The sequence below is a fragment of the Pristis pectinata genome, chromosome 6 (genome assembly GCF_009764475.1).
Source record: "Pristis pectinata isolate sPriPec2 chromosome 6, sPriPec2.1.pri, whole genome shotgun sequence".
Taxonomy (NCBI): Eukaryota; Metazoa; Chordata; class Chondrichthyes; order Rhinopristiformes; family Pristidae; genus Pristis; species Pristis pectinata.
In genome coordinates this window covers 63,954,582-63,976,607 of record NC_067410.1, presented here as the reverse complement: position 1 = coordinate 63,976,607, position 22,026 = coordinate 63,954,582, and the positions used below count along the sequence as shown (strand labels likewise).

General features: G+C 43.2%; 1 protein-coding gene across 1 annotated transcript; it reads left to right on the top strand.

Annotated features, from left to right (window-relative positions):
• The first annotated feature begins 3,512 nt into the window (after nucleotides 1-3,512).
• Nucleotides 3,513-21,766, top strand: LOC127572090 (protein mab-21-like 4). Its single transcript, XM_052018962.1, has 5 exons — nucleotides 3,513-4,096; nucleotides 10,006-10,228; nucleotides 11,671-11,824; nucleotides 13,014-13,379; nucleotides 19,174-21,766. The coding sequence occupies exons 1-5, from the start codon at nucleotides 3,583-3,585 to the stop codon at nucleotides 19,273-19,275; spliced, it is 1,359 nt and encodes a 452-aa protein (XP_051874922.1). The 5' UTR covers nucleotides 3,513-3,582; the 3' UTR covers nucleotides 19,276-21,766.
• The last annotated feature ends 260 nt before the right edge of the window (nucleotides 21,767-22,026 follow it).

Here is a 22,026-nt window from a genome sequence, read left to right as displayed (position 1 = left end):
CCTACAGACATCTCACAGTGCTGGAAGACCAAAAAGTTTCGGGCAGACCAAAGAGCGTCTTTCACTGAGTTGATGATCTTCCAGCAGCAATTGATGTTCGTCTCTGTGTGTGTCCCTGAGAACAGCCTGTAGGTCAGAGAGTACTCTGATGTGCAGCTGCTCAGGATGAATCGCAACAAGGACCCTTGCATCTTTATCCACACCCTCTTTTCAAACCCACAGCTTGCGAAGAGGTGAACGACCATCTCATCCCCAATGTAGTCATCCTGGTGGGGGGGGGGGGGGGGCAGCACGCAGTAGGAGTGATATTCTGACCATACAGGAAGGATCTGACTGAGTCCTCCTCTCCACCAGCTAAGTGAGGTTTTGGTGTTTGATGGTAAGTTCTGACAATGAGGCATTCTGGCAGATGATTTGAACAGTCTGCTCAGGGAACCACCCCACAGTATCCATCGAGTCTTTGTCCTGCAGTATCTACAAGATGTTCAGTGCTGACCACTGCCCAGTGGACATGATCAAAGGTGTTGGTCTAGAAGGACCTTTCCATGAAGGACGGGTAGTGCGGCAACATCCAGCTGACTGGGACATTGCGCAGCAATGGGGCCAGGCCCATCCTTCGCCACAACAGGGATAGATAGAACCTCAGCACAAAGTGACACTTGGTGCCCATGTAATTGGTTCCACGTACAGCCCGATGCAGCCACACAGGAAGGTGGTTGTCAGGATGAGGGCAACCTTATGTACACTTTTGCCCAATTGTGCAGGGACTTGTGCATCGTGGCCCGTCAGACTTCATTCCATCTTAGATCCCCAGATGAACTGGAAGATGGCATGGGTGATTTCCAAGCCAGAGGAGCAGGAGACGGGCCACACCTGTGCCAAGTACAGCAGCCCTGAGAGCACCTCACACCTGATGACCAAGTTCTACGCTGTTTTTGAGAGGGAGCGCTGTTCCCACAGTCCCAATTTCCTTTTAATTTTCCCAATCCGCTCCAGCCAATTCTTGTTACATGCCTAGGCCACTCTAAACCAGATCCTCAGCACCTTCAGGTAGTCAGACCTGACGGCAAAGGCAACATTGGATCGGTAAGGTCAGTTGCCAAAGAGCATAGCCTCATTCTTTGCACAGTTAACTTTGGCCCCTGATGACAACTCAGACTGGTTGCAGGTGCTGATAAATCTGCGAACTGACCATGGATCCGAGCAGAAGACACCGATGTTGTCCTTGTACAGGGAGGTTTTCACCTGGGTGCCTCCATTGCCTGGCAATGTCACCCCTCTTATGCTCTCGTCCTTCCTGATGGATCTGGAAAAGGGTTCTATGCAACACACAAACAAGTCAAGGGAGACTGGATGACCCTGCCTCACTCTAGACTTGATGGGGAAGCTACTTGTCACCATCCATTAATTTGGACTGCACTATGGATACCTGTGTAGAGTAGTTGGATCCAATTCCTTATTCCCTCCCCAAAGCCCATTTTGGAAAGCACGTCTATCATGTACATGTGGGATATCCTGTCGAAGGCCTTCTCCAGGTCCAAGCTGACCAGGCAGGTGTTGACCCTCTGTCCTGTATGTAGGCAATGGTGTCCCTAAGCAGTGAAAGGCTGTCAAAGATCTTCCTGCCAGGTACAGCACAGGTTTGGTCCGGGTGGATCACCTGTCCCAGAGTAGACTTGATCCGGTTGGCGATGGTCTTGGACAAGATCTTATAATCTATATTCAACAGTGAGATGGCTCTCCCCCTTCTGCATGTAGATGAGGGTAAAGATGCCCTTCCTCGTGGATTCTGACATGCTGCCAGACAAGAGCATAGTGTTGTACACTTCCAGCAGGTCCAGGCCCATCCAGTCCCACAGAGCAAAGTACAACTCAGCCGGTAAGCCATCGCTTCTGGGAGTTTTATGCAAATCAGAGGGATAGATGGAGCCAGTCAGCTCCTCCAGGGTCAGTGGTTAGTCCAGACTCTCCCGCTTGCTGTCATCTAAGACCTCCTTGACGGAGGACAGAAAGTTTTAGGAGGCTGTGTAGTCTGTGGCTTTCTTGTTGTACAGACCGGCAAAGAAGGATCTGCAGATCCTTGTTATGTCCGTCTGCAAGGATGTTACTGAGCCGTCCTCTTCCATAAGGCTGTGGATCACAGAGCTCCCCCTGTGAACCTGTTGGAAGAAGAAGCATGAGCATCCTGCTCTACGGAGCGGGCTCTGGATCGGAAGATGATCTTGGAGGATTCCGAGGCAAAGAACTGGGCAGAGTTCCTCCCTCACATCCACCACACATCGACTGCAGAAGGTGAAGTTCCTGCAAGTCTGTGTGGAATTGGCACAATTCCCTCTGTCTTGCTTTCTGAACACCTTTTGAGGATAAAGAACCTCTTGATGTTTTCTTTGGTTGCTTCCCACCAGTGCACAGGGTAGTCAAAGAGGGGTTTCATGGTTCTCCCGACCTGTGTAATCCCTCTTTAATTCCTCAATGTTCTCTGGGGTCAGCAGCTTGACATTTAACTTCCACATCCCCCTGCCTGCCTTCTGGTCCTACTGTTGGTGACAGGAGGCTCGAAGGAGGTAGTAATCAGAGAAGAACACCAGCCGGCGTGATGTTGGTGGATCTGACCATGACTGGCTCCGACACGAAGAGGAGGTCTATCTGGGACTGGGCTGACCCATCTGATCTCGACCATGTGGGTTGTGGCTGTGCTCTGCCTATGGGGTGCTGAAGGTGGTCGTGCAACTTTGCATCTTTAACTGTTTCCATCAGGAGTCTGCTGGAGGTGCTGCCCAGTCTGCTGTTGGCACTGCCAGATTGTCCAGCCACATTGCTGATGCAGAGATGATCCACTTCTGCTCTTTCCCCAGTCTTCCTTAACGAGTGCAGCAAAGTCTCTTACTTTATGACATTTCCTATTTCCCACACCAGGTATCCTCCAGCCCCTCTCACTGAGATTTACAAAGGATGATACATCACACTCAAGCCATCATGTCCCTTTGAAAGAGTTATACAGTTATACCATTGAGCTTCTCTTTCTTAATAGCACGCAAATTTTCATTTAAGTTACATATTCAATTCTCTTTTGCAAACTTTGAATCTGCTTCCAGTATCCTTTTAGGGAGTACCAATCAGTATCAATTTGTTGTGAGGCAGGATTAATTTGGAATCAGAAACTTGAATCCACTAACAAGAGGGTTAAAGCTATGCTTTAACTCCCTTGTTAATATATGATTAAACTCTAGCCCTTTCCTTATTACATCAGACTGTATGAGAATTTGGTCCCATCATTCTGGTCTGGATTTTGGAGATGAAAGGTCAATCTTTTCCTTCTATCCATTAATTTGAAGGTCCTTCTGCATGCACCCATTCTTTGCTTTTCCCTACTGATCAGCTCCTTGTCTGCAAAAATAAACTGAGTGGGCTTAATTTACAGGTACTACAGTACTCAGGTTGAGCTGCAACATTCCCAAACCACTCCCAGAGTCACAAGAAGTCCCTCCTATATTTTAACTTAACAGGCTCGCTGTATGAGTTGGGAGCCGAAGCATTATCAAAAGCCACAAGACTGCAGGAATTCTTAAAGAGACCATCAATATGTGGCTGTCAAACAGGGATAGTTTGGGTTGGTACCAGAGATATTTATTAGGGATAAAAGCCCACCAGGACATGAAAGTTATTGAAATACAGAAATGTGAAGATATTCTCTTCACAATACTTGACAGGGTTCAGCAACAGGACAACAGATTTCAGGTGGACTATTCTAGGGAGCTTGCCTGCTTTGAATATACTCTCAGGACAGAGTTCGATGAATTGGACATGGAGGTGCCTCTGTGGTTTAATGATATGTCCCTGAGGATTGAAGAGAGCTGCGACACCCCCTATACAATCGATGGAATTACTCATCAAACCCTTACAAGGAAGGGGTATGTTTACCTGGCCGTTCCAAAGGAAAGTGAAAGCAAATGGCTTGGAAGTGATATATTCCACTGGCTTTCCAAATCATCCCAGTGCAGTGGGCATATTGTTCCAGGCAAAATCATAAATATCTTGAAAGAGCTTCTTAAAGGAGCCATTGTCTACTGTGAGCAGAACTTCCTTCTTAAACCAGGTAAGGAGCTTTTCACTTCTAATTTAAACTGCACAACAAGCTTGCTGGCTGAGTACTTGGCCTGAAGTATTACTGAGCAGATAAGTGAACAAGATTTCAGGAAAGCAAAGGCCACTGGCTCAGACCAGCTTGGAGACCTATCCATGGTTTGGATAATGTACACCGTTTTTAGTAGCTATTGTCAGTGGTATGTGGAGCAATGATCCACACTTGGATCTTATAAACTCAGGATAATGGATATCTCCCAGTGAGTTATAAAATATTAACATACTTATGTTGAGTCCCCATTGTGCACATATACTTTGTTTAATAGTATATCACCCTTTGACTATCCCTTATCTAATTTGTGTTATCCTTTGCACCACCTGATTGTAAATATGTCGAGAGAGTTAAATGTCCTCCTTCACCTCTGTGCATCATTATTCATACAGTCACATAAACCATCAGCATCTCTGTATGAAATAGGTTTTTGATACATAACTACAGGTTAGCATTCTCCTTACTCTCATTACTGAATCAGCTTTGAGGTTCTAATAGGGTCACCCCTTTTCTTTTTTTCAATCTGAAACTCAAATTCCAAGCGATGGCTGTCAGTGACAAGCAAATGTATAAGAGTAGGTGACATGGCCTTCCAGGTATATCTGATCCTTACCACTTTAGGAATGCCTCATGTAGTTGATTTTGTACCATGCGCAAGCTACTAAAGTTCACAACTTTACAGTTCTTCTTACGCAGAGCCTCTGGATCAAGGATGACATGCTTCCATTCCAAATTTGTGGGTTCTGAGGTGGCTAATGAAACCAATGTGGGAACCACAGATTCTTCCACGTGTGGGATGGGAAGTACCTGAGGGATTGGTGGTGGATTGATTGCCGGATGGTACTCTCCTTCGACAGTTTATGTAGGGTTTCTTTGTGCTCACAATGCATGGACTCTAGGTTCACAATACCACCATGAATGCCCCTTCGTCACTTTGTCCAGGATCAGAGATTCTCACGATTCAATGGGATTATTGCATTTATTCGTGTACATATACTTGAATCTTTTACTCTGGTGGCAGAGCTTGAATAGAGTGTCTGTTTCAGGAGTCTGATGCTAGGCATTGGATCAACATTGCTTGCCCAACCTTGGACCCCTGTACTGGCAATGTTGACCCAATGCCTGGGAGAGGACACTGAATTTGGAGGATTTTGCAGAGACGGTGTTGATGGTATCTTTCAAGTGCCTTTATGTGCCTTCCGTAGACAGTCCAGCATATAGGAGGGCAGGAATCACTGTTGCCTGAGAGACCATGAGTTTTGTGCCAGATCTGAGGTTTTGAGCTTCAAACATCCTTTTCCTCCATCATCTAAAGGTTGCTCTTTCCTTTTATAGAATGCTGTTAAAAAAAGTTTTATCAAAATGGAACCAGTCTGTATTTACAGATATGTAGGTTTCGACTGAACATTACATCATCCTGACAGCAATCCAGAATAATCACAGTACCCTTTATTATCCCCATAACATTGTATCCTCCTTTGCTCAAATATTGTTTATTTCATTATTACAAAACTAAAATACTGAAGATATGAAATAAAAAGCAGAATATGGTGGACATTCTAACAGGTCAGGGAGAGAAACAGCATTCCAGGTCAATGATCTTTTCTTCGGTCCTGGCGAAAGGTTATTTACTCTGTCGTCTGACCTGCTGAGTACTTAGAGCAGCTTGTGTTTGTATTTCTTCCATGTTTTCTATCATTAGAAAGATTTAATTATATTTGCTTCAAAAACTCCTTGGCAAAGCTACACATGATTGAACAACCATATAAGCAAAGAAATTTCCCCTTTCTTCTCCTCATTCTCAGTGGCAATTTTAATTTGATGACTCCATGTCACTGGATTTGCTTAATCAAACCACTTATTTTTTTTAATCCACCATGTCTCTTCTTAGCCATTTGTGCTGCAGGGGAAATAGTGCCAGTAAATTAATTCTGTCCATAAATATACTTAATTAATCATTAATTTACCATCACCAACATTTCTGATGAGTTTGCACTATATACCTGCCATGGCTTAATCTCTGTAACAATAGAACTCATTATTGTAATTATGCTTTAACCATGTGTATGACCAGTTCCTTTCACTGTTGTACTCCATGATCCATTTCATGAAAAGGTTCCTGGCACTTTTTCTAAACAGCTTTAGATACCTGCACTAACACAAGAAGAGAATGATGTGTCTGTAATCTTAGATCCTTCTTTTGCTTTTAATCGTTCAATGAGTTTACACTCCTATTCTTATTTTGTGGCAAATACCCCTCTCTGGTTTGCCCCTTCCACTGAACTGTTTCAGTTTTCCTCACTGTTTACCAATCAATGTGCTGTCAGTAATTTATGCTGAAACTTCATAAAACTGGTTTAACTGCTGAGACATATTTTCACAACACTGGCAGCTATGATCAGCATTCTGATCTTTGCGGTTGACCTAATAGCAGCATTCATCTCATTTAAAACAAATAACCCAAAGTTGAATTTCTTTACCAATTGAAGATAAGCATCTTACCTTTAATTACCTTGCAAAACTAAGTAATGCATTCTGAGTAACGAAGCTCAACCTAAACTGAAGGAAAAGCATAATTGTTTATTCAACAGGCACGGTACAGAACTGTGATTGTAAAGCTGTAACAATTTTAAATTTTAACCGGCACTCCCACTTTTTAATCGATATTTTGTAATAGCTCCTCTGAATGCATGCTTTGTTTCCATGGTTACCCCCATACCACCCTATGATGCCGAGGATCATCACCCTTTTTATCATTTAACCCTTTTTGTCCCCTATTGCAGACCTTTCTTCTTTGTCCTTTCCTTACTCTGCATTACTTAAAATCTTTTGATCTTGAGCATCTTCCAATACTCAACTCCTCTCTCTCTCTCTCTCTCTCCCCCCCCACCCCCTGCCTGCCCCCCCCCAACTCCCTCCCCACAACTTTTGGCTGACTTGCTAAGTGCTTTAGCTTTACGTCATCATTCAGTTCCAAACGGATTACTTCAACCAATGGATTATGTCATCTCCTACCAACCTACCCACTTACAGGGTGTAATTAAAACGACGAAGGATGGGCTGTTGAATTTCACTCTGCTAACAAGAAACTTTGCCCTCTTTCCATTCTAACAAATTGCACATAATGAAATTCTTCTCCTCTCAGTCAGCTGTACTGAATTTCACATAGGGTGCAGCAAAGGGATTACGCAGGATTTCGGGTGTTGTCTTAGGAGTGAGTCAGTGTGAAGGTAACTCATTCACAAGTACCAAGACACTACCCCTGTCACCCTGTAATTAGAAGTATAACAGTGAATCAGGGATCTTGATGCTGAAATTATGTCACTAATGCACATGAGTGTGGAGATTTGGAATATTATTTGTTTGCTGCCCTAGATCTTGTATTGACAGGCACAAGAGTCTTGTTTTGCTGCTCAAGGCAAACTTCATAGAACATAGAACAGTACAGCACAGGAACAGGCCCTTTAGCCCACGACGTATGTGCCAACTATGATGCCAAATTAAACCATACCTATCTGCCTGCACTTGATCCATATCCTTCTATTCCCTGCATGTTCACATGCCTGTCTAAATGTCTCTTAAATACGACTATCGACTATCATGTCTGCTTCCACCACTGCCCCTAGCAGCGTATTCCAGGCACCAACCACTCTATGTGTAAAACAACTTATCCCTCACCTATCTTTTAAAGCTCACCCCCCCCCACCTTAAAGCTATGTCCTCTAGTATTTGACATTTCTATCCTGGGAAAAAGACTCTGACTATCTACCCTACCAATATCTCTCATAATTTTATAAACCATCAAGTCTTCCCTCAGCCTCTGATGCTCCAGAGAAAAAAATTCAGGTTTGTCCAACCTCTCCTTAAAACTAATGCTCTCTAATCCAGACAGCAACCTGGTGAACCTCTTCCGCACCCTCTCCAAAACATCCTTACTGTAAGGGGGGAGTGACCAGAACTACACATAATACTCCAAATATGGCCTAACCAAATTTTTATACAACTGCAACATGACTTTTTGACTCTCATGCACAATGCCCCGACCGATGAAGCATGCCATATGCCTTCTTTACTACCCTTTTTACTGGCTTTGCCACTTTCAGGGAGCTATGGACTTGGACCCCAAGATCCCTCTGTACATCAATGGTCTTAAGGGTCCTGCCATTTACTGTATACTTTCAGTTCAGTACATATTGCCCTAGGATGGCGCCACTGAACTTTCAGTGTACTATGCTACTAGTTAGCTAATGCTGCCTGTGCCTGGGTTTTTATGGGGTTATTTTGCTGATGAAGAGTCACAGACTCAAAACATCGACAGCTTCTCTTCCCACAGATGCTACCTGACCTGCTGAGTTTTTCTAGCATTTTCTGTATTTATTTGAGATTTACAAATCTGCAGTTTTTTTGATTTTGATAACTATACATACCTGCCTCATGGTATCTATCAGCCTTCTGCATGAATCTAGCAGGTAGTAGGGTTTGAGGTGGTGGAGGGTTGGCGTAGACTCAAAGGAATAGTCCCAGGAAATCAGGAATCAGGTGGCGAGAAGGATCAGGAGAGAATTAACATCAGAGATAGGGAGAAGGTAGATGAGATCAAAAGTTTTATTGTAAGTCTGAGAGGAACTGCTGCTCATCCTGGACAACAATGAAACAACAAAAAGTAAAATTATCTCACTTTTTTGAGGTATCTTCTGGTTTCAGTATTTGAGGCAAATGCTTCCCGTCTAAATATCTGGCCTCAATTACATCAGCAAAGTCCATTCTGTTAAGTTAGGTGAGTAGAAATTAGAAATTGGGTTCTATTCCACTGTTTTTCCAGTGCTATTAATTCAAGGTCAATTTAACTCAGAGTAAATAGCATTAATGATCATTCCAAGAAGAAACATGTAAAACACAAAGCTGCACTGGGTATTTCTAATTGGAACCTATACCTTGTGACAGATGTGCACCTGATGCATTCTCGACATAAACTGGAGCTCTCAGTTCCAGAAAATGAATTCTGCTTGGCAGCTACGAAAACAAACACTGATGGACACCATTTAAAGAGCCACTCTGCTGATCACTAGGCACTTTAGAAGGCAGCTCCAAGGCTCTTTCAACACCATTCACACACCTCCCAAAGTGTTCAGAGGGTGCTAACTAGCACCTTGTGCTTTTGGGAGAATTTAACTCGGAAGCAAGTGGGTGTCTCGCTGGTCATACTGATGGCAGCACTTTTTGAATGGAGCCTTCACTGACAACTTGGGCAACCTCAGAGCAGAAGGCAACTGAATGCACATAGGCATTGACTCCATACACAGGAAGTTTTCTGAGATCCAGGGTTCTACCTCAACCTCTCCGATGAGCAATGAATTTGTATGCTTAGGGTCTCAAAGGTCGATATCACAGATATTCTATGGAGTGACTTTTAACCCTGCACTCGCCTGGACGCTGCTCTCTATGTGAGCATCACTGTCACAGCCCCAACTTCCTAGCATGGGAATCATTCCATTTGTAACAGCTGACATTTGTCACAGCAGCGTCAGAAGGGTTGCCTAAAAGAAACAGAGTTAACTCTGAAAAGGTTCTTTGACCCGAAATATTCTGTTCTCTTTTCACAGGCACTGCCTGATCTTTTGAATGTTTCCAGCATTTTGTGGATTACATCAAAGTTGTCAAAATAAAAATCTATTTGCCACAAAATATATCCACTTACTAAATCTTTCCTTATAATTTAATACTTAAATGTGATGAACTCTATTTCTTGTATTTAGATAATAAAAACTCATCATGGTAATATGGCTTGATATCATGGGCCTTTGTTATAGTGACTCTACTTGTTTGGTTTTGTGTAACTTCTCATGTCAGTACACCTCTTGCCTCTACAGGAGATGTGGATGCTTCTTTGTTAAATTTTGATGGTCCCCGGATAACACTGCTTCTAAGAAATTTGATAAAGCCCTTGCGAGTTAATATCATTCCAATAGTTCGGAGAGCCGTGGAGAAATATTTGGGGAATGGAAATCAGAATGAGAAGATCTTTTCAGAGTCAATTAAGCAGGCGACACTCATGAACATTGACATCAGCAATGGAACTTATTATCACTGGAGGTAAATGTGACCATTTATAATTGGAGCAACTGATTTACAGTGATCGATATGTCGTTATTTCAGACTTCGGGACTTTGGCCGGTGGTTAGTAGTTCAAATACAGAATTTCCATGAATATATGAGTTCTTTCTCAATCCCAACAATTCGGCATCTACTGTTATACAGATTTGAAGTGAGGTGCCAAAAATAAGGGAACATAAATCAAAGACATCAATGCTGCTAACATTATTAGTCACCTCAGGCCTTTGACATTGTGTTAATCTTAATAGGTAGGATGTCCCACTTTGAGTAGTTCTCCTTCTGTACTCCTTGGTTATTTGCATTTATAAAGATCAGATTACATCCCTTGGTATGGTAAATCTAAGAAGTGACAAAGAACTAAATTGACGATAATCTCAGAAATGACATGGCGGTCAGCTAGTCAGTCTGGTTTACAAAATTATGAGGGGTATAGACAGAGTCAATGCAAATAGGCTCTTTCCACCTAGATCAGGAGAGAGAAGTACGAGAGGACATGGCTTTAGGGTGAAAGGGGAAAGGTTTAGGGGGAACATTAGGGGGAACTTCGTCACTCAAAGAGTGGTGGGAGTGTGGAACAAGCTGCCATCTGATCTGGTAAATTTGGTCTCACTCTTAAGTTTTAAGAATAAATTGGATAGATACATGGATGGGAGAGGTCTGGAGGGTTATGTACTGGGTGCAGGTAAATGGGACTTGCGGAATAAAGTTTTGGCACAGACTAGAAGGGCAGAATGGCCTGTTTTCTGTGCTGTAGTGTTCTATGGTTCTATAAACTGTTGCCTTGGTAGCAGATGGAATCTATCATTAAGATAAACAGTTTGTTTGAAGTCCAATACTGCATTGAGTAACAATAGTGTTTTGCTGTTCAATTCCACGGTGAATAACAATAGATTTGCTTTCCAAAACCCCAATGTGACAGTGACAGCAGTGAGTAGCAGTATGACTGATGTCTAACACCACGATGAGTAATCCTAGTCTTAATGTTCTACATTAAGTTACAGTGAGTTAGCAGTAGAATTGATTTCCATTTCCACAGTAACACTAGACGTGATGTCCAATATCATAGCGAGTAATAGTTGTGTTGATATCCAAAAGTAGAGTCGTGCAGCAGAGAAACAGGGTTTTCTGCCCATCATGTCCATGCCGACCAACTTCTCAGTGAATAACAGTAACAGTGATGCTGAAATCTACAAGTGGTAATTTCCATTATCACATTTAGTAAAAATAGTGTTGATGTTCAATGCCACTATAAATAATGATACTGAGCGTCTACAACTGCACTGAGTAACCATGCGGTGTACCATCTGTGTGCCTGTATAGGCCCAGTAGGCTTTAAATCAATCTCTGCTACCTTGGAAAGGACTATGCTGCTATGCTGTTTCCACAGAGGTAACCCATGGCATTGTGTGTTTCAAATTCAGATTTTGTTTCGAGCGACCGATTAAGAAGTTGCTTGAAGAAGCAGATGCAGATGGAGGGCATCGTCTTGACAGCCTGTGCCTTCTGGACAGAATTAAGTCTGATCATTGGCTTCCAGAGAAACACAAGAGAGGACTTACATTTAAGCAGCTTCAGGTGAGTGCTCTCCTTCATATCATAGCACTTATCGATTCTGTAATAAGAATTCTTTGAAATAAAATGCATCATAATCATCGAAAGCTTAAATTAAATGTAGATTAAATACAAAATGGCAGCTGTAGTTCCAAATGTGTCACTCGTGTTTGTCATGTAAAATTGTTTGATGTCTTTATTTGCTTGGAGATCTGGATGTGATTCCTGTATTTCAAAGATTGATGCAACAAGCTGGAGAATTGACAGGCTTGTGTGCACTTCCTTTCTGCTTGTATTGCTGCATGGCCCATTTCAAATCCTTAGTTTCACCACATAACTCACGTGGTTATTTCCTTTGCAATGCAGACTGCAATTTCCTTTACCACTGGATCCCAGTGAAGAGACCAGCAGGTTTCTAACCATGGAGGAGAAAGCAATCCTGTGTATTTTCCGAAAAAGAAACTCAAACTTTGATAATCATTTCCTCAGAGAGTTTTGTGTCTCAGTTAGTCACTCAGTTGGTAACAGTATTTGCATCCCATCCCATTCTCAGATGAGCAGGCTGAAGAGGGAACAATGGAATCCTGATTCAAAATCTTCTTGCACATCCTGAGCAGAGCTCTAGCAACTGGATAAAATGTTAATGTATTTAAAGAAGCGGCAAAGTTCTGGCCATTCGACTTACTATAAAAACACTAAGTGTGCAATCCACAGTACAAATTGCAGAGGCATTATCAGGGACAACCAACTAACAAAGTCAAAAATATACTCAAGTTGATGGATGGCCTGAGTAAGTATTATTTGGCTGCAAACAATGGGAGAACTCAGATGGTACATAGGACTCTCAGGATAATTACAATGACCAGGGATCCCTGATGGTACCTTGTTGGTCTATTGCCAATTAAGCATCTGAAATCCTAGTCTCTGAGCATAAGACGGTTGGTGGAAAAGGCTGTGAGCAGAATTGCTGAGTCTGCTAGCACTGCCAATGAGAGGAAGTGTACATACTATTTGCTATTGGGTGTCTATCTAAATGTGGACCATCTAAGTGAGAGAATGAGGGACATCTTGCAGCCATTCATCTTCTTTGAGTAAAGAACAGCAAGCCTATTGGAACTCCATGCTTGTCAACGACTTGTTCTGGATTCAGTAAATGGTAGCAATCCTAGGTGAATCACTTTCTGGTTACCATCTATATGTTCAATTTTACCAGATGGTGCTACTCTGGGCCATGAAGTTTTTTCCATCTTCAGAAGACTGGGTAGACCTGGAGTCATCTGTTTATCGGATTTTGGTGGTGTTGCTGCGGTGCCTTGTGCTCAGGAATCTCCCCAACTACTTTGTACATGAGATCAACATTTTCCATGAAGATTATCAGCCACAGTTTGATTTTCAAACAGTCTACAAGAAGGTGGAAGAGTTTGCTAGCTTCCCTGAGAAATGCCTCCAGATACATTTGACCCACCTCCTCCCCACGCAGACCCGACACATTGATAGTTACGTTAAGATGTTGCTGCAAATCCAGGATGCTGAGGGTCTTTACTGGAATACAGCTTATTTTGACATTATTCTGAACAAGGTAAGCCTCTGAAAAAACTGAGGAGAGAATATGGCAGTTTGACTGACTAATCAACATGCATGAAGGTGGAGGAACTCAGCGGATCAGGCAGCATCTGTGGAGGGAAATGTACAGTTGATGTTTCTGATCAAGACCCTTCATCTGGACTGTTATGTTGACCAGTCCGGATGAAGGTCTCGAGCCGAAATATTGACTGTCCATTTCCCTCCACAGATGCTGCCTGACCTGCTGAGTTCCTCCAGCTTCTTGTTTGTTGCTCCAGATTTCAACATCTGTGTTCTTGTGTCTCTAATCAACATGCATGCTTTGTCAAAGATCTTGCAGATTAGAGGTAGCAAGGCCGGGTATAGAATAAAACTCCTTCCACTCTACCCAGGTTAGGTGCAGCACAGCCTTAAACTGGGTAAAATTCCATCTGTGCATTCCCAGGGCAGGTAAAGTGGAGGCCTGGTACAGAAAAGAATAGCCATTTAATTTTCGTCACTAAATTTTGCTTGGACTTATCTACTTTGCATTTTTAATTCATTGAGAGTGCTGGTTAAAAAATGCATGAAGTTATTATTGCACTTCCAGATCCCAGAAATACCTTTTAAAATACGGTCTTAATTGTTTTAGGAACGGTCTCAGTGGCTCATTTAAGGACCTCTAATTTGCCAGTGTCATTATCTTGGTCTGTTTATTTTCACAGAAAAATAATTATCGTTGGAAAATAGCAGGATGTGAAAGGTGATGTTTATTTGTGTGGAGCCTCAATTTTTCATTATACTTTTCAGTATGAAAGAATAGAAAGTTATATATCTGGGTTTGCAGATTAAGTGCGTGCAAAAAGTTGTGGCAAATGAAGGTTAATATGTAAGGTTTTCCATCCTGGACCCAGATAAATCAGAGTAGTTTTTAGATATTGAGGAATTAGGAAGTGTAGAGGAGAAAAGAAGTTTAGGAGTCCAAGCAGAAAATTAATTATGCTAGGTTTAAAACATAATCCAAAACACTAATGGAATGTTGGTTTATATACCAAAGGAATTACACAATACAAATGGAAAGGAAACTTGGTCAGACCTTGATTTAGGTTTAGGGAGCTGCAACCTAGCAAGGATATACATCAGTTTATATTTCCTTATGTGGATTAAAAATAAGTGTACTGCCTGAAGGGTGATGGAAGCAATTTCTATTAATACTCTTAAAAGTAGAAAGGTAGACAGGGCTAGGGAAAAAGCAATTTTCAGCTATTCATGGATCATTCAATGAGCTGGTACAGCACAATAGCCTGAATACCCTCTTTCTGCACTGTATCATTCGTGATCGATGTCAGAAGGTTCAGAATGCTTCATGATTTCCAGTACATGGACAGCGGGTTTGGAAAGTGTTTTGTGAGAGATGTTCATATTGCAACCAGTGATGTAGATTGAACTATACTTGAAGCACAATTTTAAGAATTAGTTAGTCCTGCATTAACATTTGTTCAAGGATGTGTGCAGATGGTTTGAACTTCCCTACTCAGTCCTCAATTTAAAGCTGCAGTTGGGGTCCACATAACAAAATCAGGACAGTGTACATGTAAAGAAGAACCCTGCCAGCTTTGGACAGGGTGTCATTTCTGCCAATTCAGAAGAACAGTTTGAGAAGTGCAGAATGTAGAATTCTGTTGGGTAACCAACCTTTGCAATTTTATAACTGCCCTATCTGCCTGAGCTCTGCATGACCGATAAGGGTTGTTAATTATTCTCCCAACCATACCCTTTTCCTCTATACTTCTTCCCCACTCACTTAGCTACAGCAAATAGGAGAGAAGCAAAGGACTGCAGATGCTGGAATCTAGATGAAACACACTATGATGCTGGAGGAACTCAGCAGGCCAGGCAGCATCCGTGGAGAAAAGCAGGCGGTCAACGTTTCGGGTCAGGACCCTTCTTCAGAACTGAAGATAGGAAAAGGGGAAGCCCAATATATGGGAGGGAAAAGCAGAGCAGTGATAGGTGGACAAAAGAGGGGAGGTGGGGTGGGCACAAGGTGTGATAGGTAGATGCAGATGAGAGACAGTGGATAGGCAGGTGCAGGGAGAAAGTGAGATCAGATCCACTGGGGGATGGGTCAACGGTAAGGATGGGTAGAAAAACGAGAGATAGGCTTGGAAAGGGAAGAAAAGAAGAGGCATGGTGGGTGTGGAGGGGGTGGGGGTTACTTAAATTGGGAGAATTTCAATGTTCATGCTGTTAGGCTGCAAGGTTTCAAGATGGAAAATGAGGTGCTGTTCCTCCAGTTTGCACTTGGAATTCTCCTGGCAGTGGAGGAGGCCGAGGACTGACCTATCTGTGATAGTGTGGGAGGGGGAGTTGAAGTGACTGCAACAGGGAGATGCAGATCGAGGTTAGGGATGAAGCACAGGTGTTCTGCGAAACGGTCACCTGGTCTACGTTTGCTCTCGCCAATGTAAAGGAGGCCACACTTGGAGCACTGAATGCAGTAGATGATATTAAGGGAGGTGCAGGTAAATCTCTATCTCACCTGAAAGGACTGTTTGGGTCCCTCGATAGAGGTGATGGAGGTGGTGTCGAGGAAGGTGTTGCACCTATGGCGGGGGCAGTGGAAAGTTCCTGGGGTGGGAGCGGGAAGGGTTGGGGGGGGGGGGGGAGGAGTGAACGAGGGAGTCACGGAGAAAGCAGTCTCTGCGAAAATCAAAGGAGTGGAGCGGGGAAGATATGCTTGGTGGTCCCCTCGGTGATGGCAGAAGTGGTGGAGAATGATGTGTTGGATACGTAGGCTAGTAGGATGAAATATGAGGACAAGGGGGACCCTATCCCTGTTGGGTCTGGGAGGTGTGGGGGTGAGAGCAGAGGTGTGGGAAATGGCAGAGATGCAGGTGCGAGCTCTCTTGGCCACAGTAGGGGGTAAACCATAGTTAGTAATGAAGTTGGACATCTCGGGTGTCCTGGAAGGGAAAGTCTCATCATGGGAGCAGATGCGATGGAAGCGGAGAAATTGAGAAAAAGTGATAGCGTCCTTGCAAGGGAAACAGGGTGGGTGGAGCTGTAACTGAGGTAACTGTGGGCATCAGTGGGTTTGTAGAAGAAGTCAGTGGATAAGGAATCACCTGAGATGGAGATGGAAAGATCAAGGAAGGAGAGAGAGGTGTCAGAGATAGTCCAAGTGAATTGGCGAGAAGAGTGAAAATTTGTGTGAAAATTTATGAAACTGCCAAGTTCCTGGGTGCAAGAGGTGGCACCAATGCAATCGTCGATATAGTGGAGAAAGAGTTGAGGAATGTGGCTGGAGTAGCCTTGGAACAGAGACTGTTCAATGGAGCAAATGAAGAGACAGGTATAGCTGGGGCCCACGCGAGTGCCCATGGCTACGCCCTTAGTCTGTAGAAAGTGACAGGAATCGAAAGTCCAGGTCTTCAGGGTGAGGACAGGTTCAGCCAGGTGGAGGAGAGTGTTAGTGGAAGGGGACTGGTTCTGTCTTTGGTCAAGAAAGAAGCGAAGGGCAGTGAGGCCGTCATGTTGGGGAATGGAGGTGTAAAGGGACTGGACATCCATGGTGAAGATGAGGTTGTGCTTGTCGGAGAACTTAAAGCTATGGCAGAGTTAGAGAGTGTGTGATGTGTCATAGACGTAGGTAGGAAGGGATTGGACAAAGGGGGACAGGATAGTGTCCAGGTACAAGGATACAGCTCCTTCCACCCTGACTCTTGCAAGGACACTATCCCTTTTTCTCAATTTCTCCGCCTCCGCTGCATCTACCCCCATGATGAGACTTTACATTCCAGGACATCCAAGATGTCCAACTTCCTTACTAACTATGGTTTCCCCTCTACTGTGGTCGAGAGAGCTTACACCTGCACCTCTGCCATTTCCCGCACCTCTGCTCTCACCCCCACACCTCCCAGACCCAACAGGGAAAGGGTCCCCCTTGTCCTCACATTTCATCCTACTAGCCTACATATCCAACACACCATTCTCCGCCACTTCCGCCATCTCCAACGGGACCCCACCACCAAGCATATCTTCCCCTCCCCATCCCTCTCTGCCTTTCACAGGGACCGCTCTCTCCGTGACTCCCTAGTTCACTCCTCCCCCCCACCCATCCCACTCCCACCCCAGAAACTTTCAACTGCCCCCGCCATAGGTGCAACACCTGCCCCTACACCACCTCCATCACCTCCATCCAGGGACCCAAACAGTCCTTTAGGGTGAAACAGAGATTCACCTGCATCTCCCTTAATATCATCTACTGCATTCGGTGCTCCAAGTATGGCCTCCTCTACATTGGTGAGACTAAACACAGACTAGGTGACCATTTTGCAGTACTCCTGCACTCCGTCCGTAACTGTGATCTGCATCTCCCCGTTGCCAGTCATTTCAACCCCCCCTCCCACATTATCACAGGTATGTCAGTCCTCGGCCTCCTCCACTGCCAGAATTCCAAGTGCAAACTGGAGGAACAGCACCTCATTTTCCATCTTGAAACCTTGCAGCCTAACGGCATGAACATTGAATTCTCCCAATTTAAGTAACCCCCACCCTCTCCACACCCACTATGCCTCTTCTTTTCTTCCCTTTCCTAGACTATCTCTCTTTTTTCTACCCATCCTTACCGTTGACCCATCCCCCAGTGGATCTGCTCTCACCTTCTCCCCCTCACCTGCCTATCACTGTCTCTTATCTGCATCTACCTATCACCACCTTGTGCCAAACCCACCTCCCCTCTTTTGTCCACCTATCACTGCTCTGCTTTTCCCTCCTATATATTGGGCTTCCCCTTTTCCCATCTTCAGTCCTGAAGAATGGTCCCGACCTGAAACATTGACCACCTGCTTTTCTCCACGGATGCTGCCTGGCCTGTTGAGTTCCTCCAGCATCATAGTATAGCAAATAGGTTTCTAATCTCGAGCTGGATCTTGAAACAAACATTGCAATAATAATAAAAATGCTTGTAGCAAGATCCAGAAGGTATTAGTATGTCATTTGTTCACTGTTTGTCCTGAGAGGGCTGCAGACATTGAAGTCTGTGTTATAAAGCTGATGAGTTTATTTGGTGGACAGTTTTGAATTTCCGGGATTCATTGTGTTCCACTGTATGGCTTTTCACTTCTGATACTCCTCATCTACACCTTATTGTTGAAGTTACAACTCCCATCCTTTCCTGGTTGGATCTCTCATCCTCCACTTTCCATAACTTCATCCAACCTTCTACTGAACATGAACTAAAATACATTCACCCATCACTTATCCCAGCTGACACAGAATGTTTTGCTGCACACTGCCACCTCAGATTTAAAATTCACATATTTTTATTCAGCCATTGTCCTTTCCTCTCTGTAACGTCTGCCACTGGAACTCTTTGCTCTGATTCAGCCTTTTATCCACTCCCTTTACATCACCACTGGTATCTGTGCCTTCAGCCACTCAGTGTCTCCATCTTTCCCTCAAATACTCCTGGTCTCTAATTCTCTCTCCTTCTTTAAGGCCCATTTACATATTACCTATTTTACCAACTTTATTTCACCCTTGCAAGTGTCTCCTTCTTTGGTTACATGTTTATTTTGCCATGGCCATGGGATGTCATATGTACTTTTATCTCTTTTAATAATAGGACATTATACAAAGGGTTTAAAACAAATGCGTGTCAGAGAAGGACTCTGGATACTCATCCTTACCATCCAAAATGATAGTTCACAGGCCTTCTGGCCATTTAGCCAGAATCAAGAGCTGTAGATGTCCTTTGTATTTGCTGTCATTTTCACATGGTGAGCCAAAAAGTACCTTGAATGTTCATTTTCTCCCACTATCTCTAGTTTCAGGTTTACCATGTCCAGGATCCTGACAGAATTGGGGCCATGCAACTCATGTGGTCCAAAACTACCAAACTAGTGACCGATGAAGGATGCTCATCATAGCCATGAACAATGCTCATCATCACCCAAGAACAATGTTCATCATGACCCGAGAAAGTGGCTCAGCTGAACTCATTACAGAAGGGGCACATATCTGCATATTCTACAGATCAGATTAAAGATAAAATCCTTCTGCACACTACTGCAGTCTGCACCACTAACCCTCAACCATACCTGCTATAGAATGCACTACAACCCATGTACACATCTGATGTAGAATGCATCACATCCCTATGGCCACATCTACTAAAGATTGGATGATAAAATCGCTTAAAACAATGCTTCTATATTTGAACAAAAGATGAAAAAAATTGGGAACTAAGACGATTTCCAATCCTTGTCACTTTACTGCCTGGTTTGGACTTAAACTTCCTCCATGCTGATAAGTCCAAACTATGCAGTTAAGTCCAAGCTACGAAAGCGTAGTGTCATCTCATTATATAATGGCCTGTCTTGGATGTGTGAAATTTGACATTGATCAATTTGCATCTCTACACTCAGCTTATAAAACATCTCAGAGTACCTTAAACAAATCCATGACTTGTATCATCGAAGAACAGATATGTATTTTCCAAACAGGTGCCTCTGAAAAATCTTTCTTCATCCTGAGCCATGGTTTCCCATCTACCATAGTGGACCAAGCCCTTAATCAGATCCCATCTATTTCCCACAATTCTGCCCTCACACTCTCTCCTCCTGGACAGAATAAGGACAGAGTTCCCTTGGTCATCACCTTCCACTTTACCAGCCTCCACTTTCAACAGATCATCCTTCACAGATCATTTCTCCCACCTCCAACAAGATACCACCATCAGAATTTCAAAGGGAAGTTCCCTTTGCAACTTCTCAGTCAGCTTTTCCATCCCCACTACTTTCTTGTCTTATGACGCATTCCCATACAACTGCAGGAGATGCAAAATATCTATCCTTTCACCTCTTTTGTTCCCATCATTAAGGGACCCTGACAGTCTTTCCAGATGAAGCAATGATTCACTTGCATTTCTTTAAATCTAGTGCACTGCATATGGTGTTCACAGTTGGTCTCTGAGTTGCAGAGACCAGTCACAAGTTGGGTCATCAGTTTGCAGAACACTTGCACTCAATCCCCAGGAGTGACACTGAGCTTATGGTTCTCTGCCACTTTAATTCTTCATCCCACTCTCACTCTGACCTATCTGTCTGTGGCCTTCTGTACTGTTACAAGACCCAACACAAGCTTGAAGGAACAACTTATTTTTCATCTAATTGCATTTCAGCCTGCAGGACTCACTATCCAATTCTCCAACTTTAGGTAACTCACCTTCTCTGCCTGTATCAGGACTGGCCATTCCTGCAGTAAGCCATCCATCCATGATATTGGCTCAGTTTTTTTTTCTCTCCATTTGTACAGCCTGACTTGCTGGACATGTCCCACAACACATAACACAGACACCATTTAATAGCCCCCATCTGCCCATTTTACTGGCCTCACCCACGCACAGATATTCCCTGTGTCCTATCCATTGCTCTCCCGCCTTCTCTGCATTTTTCTCTTTCCCAATTCTGATGAAGGGTCTTCAACCTTAAATATTAAATCTCTTTCTCTTAGGTGCTGCCTGATCTGTCATTTCCAGCAATTTTTCTGTATTTGTCTCAGATTTCTAGCATCTATAGTTCTTTTTGATCTTAAGTTTTTTGAACCTGCTTTGTATGTAACTGTACAGGAATTGGCATTCAGGGGCAAGATATATATTACCAGCAGACTTAAATCATTCCTCTGCAGTTAGTGTACATATACAGGTGTCATCACTGTGACATATAAACTATCTAGTATCCCTTTTGTTTTCTGTATATTGTACAAGAGCTGTCTTCAATCCAGTTGTACACCACGAGGATAGAATGAAATATTTCCTTTAAGCTAAGTGCACTGTACATATAGAGAGGCCATACATATGACTCTCACTATCTGTACAGCATCAGATGGAATTGAACAGTTCCTTTGCATTTCTTATGTCCTACCATTGTATGTAACAATTGAAGCAACTTTGTTTTGACCCTTGGGAGCATACGTGGAAAGCTGCGAGAATGAGGAGAGCTGTTCCAGTTTGGAATCTGTTGGCTGAAGTTGGGAAATGTCAACTTAGCTGGGCCACTATTAAAATTATTGATGATTAGATGGAACATCAATATCATTTCTTGCAGTATTAACACCTCAAGGGCTTCATGGATGAACAGCAATGATAAGCTTCAGACTATAATTAGAAATGACAAGATTGAGCCCAAAAAGTATCTTGGAACATTTTACTACATTAAAAGCATTATATAAATGTAAGTTGTCATTGTTGCAATGAGACTCAGAAGCTATCATATGTAACTGGAGTGACCCAGAGAAAAAAAATTGAAGTTTATATCAATTTACTTTGGTAGGAAATTCCTTTATCTGACTTCCTGTATGTTCTTTGGTTTTCCTGACACTTTTTATATGTAATATTATGTATCAAATAAACTATACCAAAATCAATGCTAGGGGCCAATACAGGACTGATTAATGTCATAGACATAGGAAGTTGTAAGAATCTAAGCAAGAGTAGCCCCTTTATCCTGCTCCTCAATGCAATATCACCACTGATCCACTAAAGGCATTTCATCTCCATTTTATCACTTGATTTCCTTGACACATGAAGAGATGAAGTCTCATCAAATGTCACACGTTTAACAATCAGTGTTTCAGGCAGCCAAATCTCTAGCACCTATGTAAACAGGTTCACAGCCTTC